The following is an 8,107-nucleotide window of genomic DNA, read 5'->3' on the forward strand; positions in this document are numbered from 1 at the left end:
TCAGCTCCTCCACTGTTAGCTCACTGTTAGCTCTCTGTTAGCTCACTGTTAGCTCACTGTTAGCTCCCTGTTAGCCACTGAGAAGTTTCCATCTGTGTCATTTATTGATATTTGCACGCGTGACCTTTAACCCAGTCATAGTGTGTGTGTGTGTGTGTGTGTGTGTGTGATGGTGTGTGTGTGTTGGAGCAGTGTGATGGTGTGTGTGTGTGTGTGTTTACAGTAGTTGTGCTTCTATTCTCACTCTGATGACTTTACTATTTAAACTTTACTCTCATTTATGGCCCGCCAGCTTCAGGCCCCGCCCACCGCGCTCACTAGCTGTCCACGCGGCCTTTCTGCGCTCTGATTGGCTGGCTGTCGGGGCCGACCAATCACAGAGCGCGCTCCTGCGGAGGCTCGGTGTGTTCACGCTCTGCGCACGTGCTGCTTAGAAGGAAAGTAACGGGACACCCGGCTCGCCCCCCTCCGGTATAAAGCGGCGCTCGGACTGTTTACCGACAGAACCCCCGGGGCTGACTACATCCACTCCGCCTGCGCTCATGTTTAATTAGCCCTTTATTATTGTTATTATTATCATTTATTAAATGATAAACTCTCTGATTTAATCCTAATTCCTGAATAAACAGCAGATTATCAGAATCACTCAGCCCGGTACCGTCCGAACAGCCGCCTCCGTCATGGTCCTCTCTCCGGTCAACAAGATGAAGGTGTTCCGGCTGCAGCTCTCGGACTCCGGCCGCTCCTTCTACTGCAGCGGGGACAAACTGTCCGGCTCCGTGCAGCTGGAGGCGGCTCAGCCCTGCAGGCTGGCCGGCCTGAGGGTCACCGCCGCCGGCTGCGCACGCGTGGTGCACCGCAGCGGGAAGAACCGCAAGAGCCGCAGCCAGGAGGTGGAGTACCTGAAGTACGAAGAGGAGGTGCGGCTGGATGAGGTGCTCAGCCAAGGTGAGGGCTTACCCGGATGTGGGTGCAGCCAATCAGAGTGCTGCAATATTTAACATAAACATGTTTACGTCATCAATCAGCTGATCAATCAGAAACATGCAGCAGGCACTAGCTCACATGTTTATGTTCATCTGAAGCAAACTGTCAGAAACAGACACAGACACACACACACACACACAGACACACACAGACACATAGACACACACACACACACACACACACACAGACACACACAGACACATAGACACACACACACACACAGACACACACACAGACAGACACACAGACACACAGATAGACACGCAGATAGACACACAGACACACACGCAGACAGACTCACACACACACACCAGACACACACACACACACACAGACACACACACACACACACAGACACACACACAGACACACAGACACACACACACAGACACACAGACAGACACACACCACAGACACACACACACACAGACACACACACACAGACACACACACACACACACACACATACACACACACACAGACACACACACACACACACACAGACACACACACACACACACAGACACAGACACACACACACACAGACACACAGACACACACACACAGACACACACACACACACAGACTCTCTCTCTCTCTAACGGCCTCCTCTCTGGTTCAGGCTCTGACGGCTTCTTCCTGCTTCCAGCTGCTAAAACCTTCAGTTTCCAGTTTGGCTTCGAGCTGCCGCCGCCCCGGGTGAGCCTCTGACCGCCCCCCTCTCTCTTTCTCTCTCTGATCTCAGCTGATCAGGGCTTATTGATCGACCCGCTGACCCCTCTCTGCTCTGTTTTCAGCCGTCTGGTGTCGTCCTACAAAGGGAAGTTCGGCTCGGTCCGGTACTACGTGCGGGCGGAGTTGCAGCAGCCTTCCCAGCGTGCTCTGCAGTGTGAGAGGGAGTTCGAGGTGGAGGAGCCGCTGGACGTGAACCAGGCCGACCTGCTGGTGAGAAACACATCACAGCCTGATCCGAGGCCGGACACACACAGACACACACACAGACACACACACACACACTGAGGAGCAGCTCAGGCTGGATCAGCACCACTTAAATCCAGCATCCACAGCAAAGAAGCTGAACACTGGAACTATGTAAGAACAGACTCATGGAGAGCGCTGAGTCATCAGTGCTGCTCTTCCTCCGCTGATGAAAACCTGCTGGCTCAGGACGTCCAGCAGTCCACGTGTCCCAAACACAACAGCAGCTGTCAGGAGGCTCAGCCACTGCACCACAGGTCATGTAGCCATGATGCTAAGCTAGCAGCAAGCCACGTTTAGATAAACCTTTAAAAACACGCTGATGTGCTGATGGGCAGGGAAATCTGCAGCAATCTCATGACTCAGCAGGAGGAGGTGACACAGTGTGAGGACATTTTGTCTTAACGCTGCGGTGACACCACACAAAACAAGTCGAACAAACGAAACATGAACAACAAGAACACAACTCTGGATTATATCTGAATATATCACTGACCCCTCCTCCTCTTCCTCCTCCTCCTCCTCTTCCTCCTCCTCCTCCTCCTCCTCCTCCTCCTCCTCCTCCTCCTCCTCCTCCTCTTCCCCCTCCTCTTCCCCTCCTCTTCCTCCTCCTCTTTCTCCCCCTCCTCCTCCTCCTCTTCCTCTTCCTCTTCCTCCTCCTCCTCCTCCTCCGCCTCCTCCTCCTCCTCTTCCTCTTCCTCTTCCTCCTCCTCCTCCTCTTCCTCTTCCTCTTCCTCTTCCTCTTCCTCTTCCTCCTCCTCCTCCTCCTCCTCCTCCTCCTCCTCCTCCTCCTCCTCCAGGCTCCAGCTGCGGCCTCCAAACAGAAGAAGGTCACCTGCATGTTCATCCCGGACGGTCAGGTGTCCATCAGCGCTCAGATTGACAGAAGGGATTCTGCGAGGGCGAAGACATCAACATCAACGCCAAGTTCGAGAACACATGCTCCCTATCGTCTTCCGAAGGCCGCCATCATCGCCACACACTCCTACGTCACCGACGGTCACACCAAGGTGACGACCTGCACACACACACACACACCTCCGGGTTCCTGAGAGCAGGTCTGAGCTTCTTTCTGCTTCCTGTCCAGGTGCAGCGTCAGAAGCTGTCCAGCGGGTCCGAGGAAACCACATCATCTCTGGAATGTGGTGACATGTGGCAGGGGAAGACCATCAGAGTGCCCAAACTCAAGCCCACGCTGCTCGGCTGTGACATCATCAAGGTGGACTACACACTCATGGTGAGTCATGGACGATGTCATCAGATCAATGACATGATGATAAAGCGAGGACATACATCACAATGACCCCCCCCCCCCCCCCCCCCCCCCCCCCCGCAGATCTACCTGAGCATCCCTGGCAGTGAGAAACTGATCCTGGAGCTGCCACTGGTCATCGGCACCATCCCGTTCAGCGGCGTCGGCAGCAGGAGACCAGCAGCATGAGCACCAGGGCCGACTCCATGAGCAGCTGGTCCTCCTTCCCCTCTGCACCGCCCAGCTACAGCAACATCCACAGGGACCTGAGGGTGGAGGGCCCCCGCACGGCCGCTGCTGCACGACTATGACGACGGAGAGGACCGCGAAGACGGAGGCCTCTTCATGAGGGCACCTGAACTGTACTAACCCCCCACCCCCGGCATACAGCGAGGTGAGACAGCAGAAGCATCTGAGACGTGATCTGAGACATGATGAGTCAGTGTGGAGACGAGGTTACGTGTCTTCTTTCTTGTGGTCTACAGGTGGATGGGGACTCTGCTGACCCTCCTCAGACCGTCCAGGTCTTCTGAGGACATGCTCTGAGGACACACTACATGAGGAGCGCGTCCCGTGACGGTGTCCCAGCATCAGGTCCAGCTGCGATGAGGGGACCCCGGGCTGGACTCGGTGCAGAGTGGCTCCAGCCTGTTGTCATACGTTGCTGTGCAGATTGTGTTGTTGTTTTTTTTGTTTTACTTTAGTAACAGGAAGTTACATCATATGATTGGTGTATATTTTTAAATAAGAGATTTTTTATTTTTTATTCAATAAATAAAAAGCGTTAAACATCTGATCTGTCTTCTTCTTTCCCTTTGTGAGTCTGGTCCCACCAAAATAAAGCCTCTGTGCCTCTTACATAAACCAGTTGATTTATCTGACTCTGTCATGATGAGGGTCGGTCCATGTGTTGGATAGACGCCTGCACAGCGTTGGTGTTAGCAGAGGTAGGTGAGGGGTCAGACCTTCAGCAGGTGCTCCGCGCTTATTTGTGTCACACTGAACTGAACGACTGTTTTTCTTTTCACTAGACGGTGACCTGTTTGTAACACGGCACTGACAGTAGGGGGCGCACCGAGGCGTCATGTCACCACACCTGGAAGCACCAAAATAGGAACGGTTTGTCTGCAGCTGGTTTCTGGTGAGTTCAGGTTTGAATGAGCAGAGGTGTCATCACCATCTGGAGGTGGGTCGACTCTCTGCTCAGCTCTGACAGGACGTTTGTCTATGGGAAGGTTTCCCAGTGAAGTGTGGGCAGTCAACATGTTTTTATGGGTGTTTTGTTTGTTTTGAAGGTTCGACTCCTCCAAGTCCCTGCAGTGTCCTCCAGATAACACTGTGTGTAATCTGACCTGTTGTTTACTGCCACTGCAGCTGTTCACATCAGACAGACGGTACAACAGCACAGTGCAGCCGAGGGTTGTGTCCAGTGACTGTGACGTTTTCATCAGGTGTGTAAATTCATAGAAACATAAGTACATCTCAGAGCTTTAACAACATGAAACAAACCGGACACAGAAAGCCTGGCACACGTCTGCTGATGGTGGGTTTCCACTTCCTGCTGCGGAGTCAGAACATCACCAGGAAGAAGATGCAAATTTACAGAGAGAGAGGCACCGGTGCATGAGCTGAATTACCAGTATGAACCAGAGTGATGAGAGAGGAGAGGTCAGAGGTCAGACACACAGACACACACAGCGTAGGTCTACAGCAGCACAGCTGCTAACTGTTAAGTTATATCGGCCCTATGACGCCTGTTCTACCTGTGGCTGAGGCCATGTCAACAGGTGCCTGGACCTATCAGTTATACCCCTTACTGGACAGAGAGGGTGTAGTCTGGTCTTAAAGGTGGAGGTGGTGTCTGCCTCATGAACTGAAGCTGGTTCCATAGTAGTGGTGCCTGACAGCTAAAGGCTCGTCCTCCCGTTCTACTAAGTAAAGCTGCACTCGGAGGTCTGACTGTTCTGTTAGGAGCATGCGGTTCTATCAGGTCCTGCAGAGATCATGGAGCTAGTCCATGTAACAACACTCTGAGAGGGGATGCTCCTGATCTTACAGAGGTGAAAGAATGCTCTGTGTATGTGCAGCACATGCCTCTGCCTCATGTTACAGCTGACCCGGTTAGCCGTGGCCCACTTCTTTTCTTCCTCTTTCTTCTTGGAACAGTCTACGTGACCAGCAGCATGCCTCCGCTCTCATCGGCCCGTGGAGTCTCCCAGGCGGCGTGTGATTGGCTGAAGGTCCTGTGGACACTTGTTAAGAGAGTGACCGGGGGCCTGAGTCAGCCGTTCACATTCCTGCTTCCACATTTAGAAGCACTGAGCTAACGGTAACAGCAGCTCTGACTCAGTGGCAGCCTGCAGACGGAGAGCAGGGCAAAGGTCGGCACAGCCCTGCTGCTCCGTCGCGCTCGTCTTTACACGCTGCGGCGAATGCATCACAGGACGTCATCGATAACCTGCACTGTCTCTGAGGGGCAGCTTTGTGTTGTGTTCAGGGACGCAGTGTGAGACTCATAGCTGTGTCAGTGCCCCCTGCAGGCTGCACGCCTCATTACATCTGGTTGTCTTCCATCCAGGATTAAAGAGGGTGGTGCCTCCACCCTCCTCCTGTAATATACCTATATATATATATCAGCTGATTTTTAAGAAGATACGACACTTAACACGTGAAGCTGTTTATTCAGCAGCTGGACTCACAGATAAAACAGGTGTTTGTATAAAAGTTTAAAAACATTCAGTGCTGGTTAAAACCTTCATCGTGGTCTTCATCAGCTGGACGGTTTAGACCTGATGATCAGTGAAAGATAATCACGTCCGTGTGTGTGTGTTTCAGTAAATAGCCTCGTCCATGTTGTCGTCACTGTCTCCTCCAAAGTCCTCTCCGTTGTCAAAGTAGGACATGATGTAGTCCGTCTCCTGAGCCGAAGAACACGCCGTGAGACTCAGAACAATAAAACGACTGAATGAGCTCCAGGACAGAAACGACTCACCTCCTCAAACTCCTCCTCGTCATACTCCTCTTCTCCTTCAGCCTCCTCCTCCTCCTGCTTCTTCTTCTCCTCTCCCTCCTCCTCTTCCTCCTCGCTCTCCTGCTGCTCCTTCTTCTCTAGTGTCTGGGGCGGAACACAGTGACGGCAGACATGTTTGTTTAGGTATTAATGATGTGATTTTAGGGTGTTTATGCTCTTTCTGCCATGCAGGCTTAGAGCTGGATCCTGCTCTAGCTTAGCCACAGTTATGACCTGTGCATCAAATCCTGCTTCAGAGGAACAGTTCGAAGTGTTCTGTTGTATCCAGGACTGCTGGACTGAGGCTGTCTGAACGATCGCTCTCACCTCCAGTTTGAGCAGAACCTCCTCCTTCTCCTTGACGTTCCTCTTTTTCTTCTGACCGGGCTGAACTCGGTCTGACCGACTCACCACCGCCGGCGTGCCTGAGGACAACGACAGCAAAGACCTGGATCATCATCTGAACCACACCTGGGTCACAGTCCTGTCACAACAGCAGGTGCTGACACCTGAGAATGAGTGTGTTTGGAAGGCACTGACTGTCTCTGGCAGGTTTCTTGATGCGGACTCGCAGCTCTTTGGGGAATCTCTTCCAGTCTAAAAACAACACAGACTGCTCGTTACACAATACACTAGTAATGATCCTTCTTCTACAGATATAGACAGAAACAGGCCTCCGTCTGTGGGCCGAGGAGGAGCACTCCTGGCTCCAGCAAGGTCACAGTAGGTCACATCCTCTCAGCAGTTACCATGGTTACAGGTCAGTGGGGCGTCTCACCTATGGTCCAGTCCGGCAGGCCGTCCGTCTGCTCGCTGCTGTGATATTTATCCGAGTACCGCTCCACATCTGGACAGGAAGCACACAGAGGAGACCTTCACAATAAAGCTCTCTGTGCTGATCTTGGTGTAAGACTTGGTCATTGTGAGGACATTAAATGTCCACGTGAGTGTGAGTGTGTGTGACCTCTGACCTCTTTTTTTGGCAGCAGGCTGGATGAAGCCTGGCAGAGTCCTCATGGCTCCTCTGAAATCCTGCTTCAGAGCTAGCAGGTACTCCGCCTCCTCCCCTCCTGTGAGCGGGAGGGGCTTCTGCTCCATCGCCTGAACAACAACAGCACAGTCAGCTACGTCTACGGTTACAGCAGGAACAGCCAATCATCTCTCTGTGTGTTGCCTTACAGGATACACGGGCGTGGGCTGCTGCATGGTTGGAGGCAGCGCGTCTCCTCTGGCGATGGAGACCGAATCAGCACCAAAACCCATCATCCTGCGGCCGTGCCCACGACGCGCCATCGCTGCTGCTGCTCAGACACACAGAGGTTTCTGGGCGGGGTCAGGGTGGTCGGGAGGATCTGAATCCAAACAGAAGTAAAATATCAGACCTGCAGTGACAGCAGGACTTCACAGAGCTGATCATCGACCCATCATACACACTGCATAGAATACAATAGAAATACTTTATTCATCCCAGGCTGGGGAATTTTTCATGCAGGTCAGAGTTGTGTCGCAGCCTCAGGGCATGATGGGAATGACTGGATCTGACCTAATCTGACAGTGGACAGGTTTAGATGTTGGCACAGTAAATAAAGTTAAAAAGAACCGAACTGTATTTTTTAGGGTTAATTCTTTTAAACATTTGTTAGTAGTCGAGGATCATAAGTTATTATCTCACAAAACTAAAAAGCTGTGACGACTGTTAAAATCTTTTGACTTCCTTTTAAATTATTTCTGCAGTTTGAGAAGGAAAAACTGATTTAAAGAAGAATAAATCTAGAACAGATGCACGACTCACAGCATGTAGTGTAGCTTATCTGTGCACTTATTAACCCATGACTGGATCTATCAGGACGTGAGTGTTTCTGTCACTTCCTGTTCAGACT

General features: G+C 52.0%; 1 protein-coding gene and 1 pseudogene across 2 annotated transcripts; one reads left to right on the top strand and one right to left on the bottom strand.

The window, feature by feature from the left end:
- Positions 1 to 585: 585 nt before the first annotated feature.
- Positions 586 to 3,783, top strand: LOC114448244 (thioredoxin-interacting protein-like; annotated as a pseudogene).
- A 2,095-nt stretch (positions 3,784 to 5,878) lies between these two features.
- Positions 5,879 to 7,566, bottom strand: LOC114448777 (DNA-directed RNA polymerase III subunit RPC7-like). Of its 2 annotated transcripts, none has more exons than XM_028425949.1 (7): positions 7,407 to 7,566; positions 7,199 to 7,328; positions 7,006 to 7,074; positions 6,768 to 6,824; positions 6,555 to 6,652; positions 6,210 to 6,332; positions 5,879 to 6,135 (listed from the first exon to the last, which is right to left on the bottom strand). In XM_028425949.1, the coding sequence occupies exons 1-7, from the start codon at positions 7,518 to 7,520 to the stop codon at positions 6,049 to 6,051; spliced, it is 678 nt and encodes a 225-aa protein (XP_028281750.1). In that variant the 5' UTR covers positions 7,521 to 7,566; the 3' UTR covers positions 5,879 to 6,048. The 2 variants fall into 2 exon arrangements, with proteins under 2 accessions (XP_028281750.1, XP_028281749.1); XM_028425948.1 differs by having other exon boundaries at positions 6,462 to 6,652.
- Positions 7,567 to 8,107: the final 541 nt, after the last annotated feature.

Source organism: Parambassis ranga, chromosome 16 (genome assembly GCF_900634625.1).
Source record: "Parambassis ranga chromosome 16, fParRan2.1, whole genome shotgun sequence".
Lineage (NCBI taxonomy): Eukaryota > Metazoa > Chordata > Actinopteri > Ambassidae > Parambassis > Parambassis ranga.

Bases quoted from the DNA above. Each gene is read 5' to 3' on its own strand.
- LOC114448777 (XM_028425948.1), bottom strand. From the start codon at position 7,520: ATGGCGCGTCGTGGGCACGGCCGCAGGATGATGGGTTTTGGTGCTGAT. The intron at 6,653-6,767 runs GTCAGTGCCTTC...CGTTGTCCTCAG, and splicing joins CAAGAAACCTGCCAGAGACA to GCACGCCGGCGGTGGTGAGT. The intron at 6,333-6,461 runs GTCATAACTGTG...GTTCCGCCCCAG, and splicing joins AAGCAGGATTTGATGCACAG to ACACTAGAGAAGAAGGAGCA.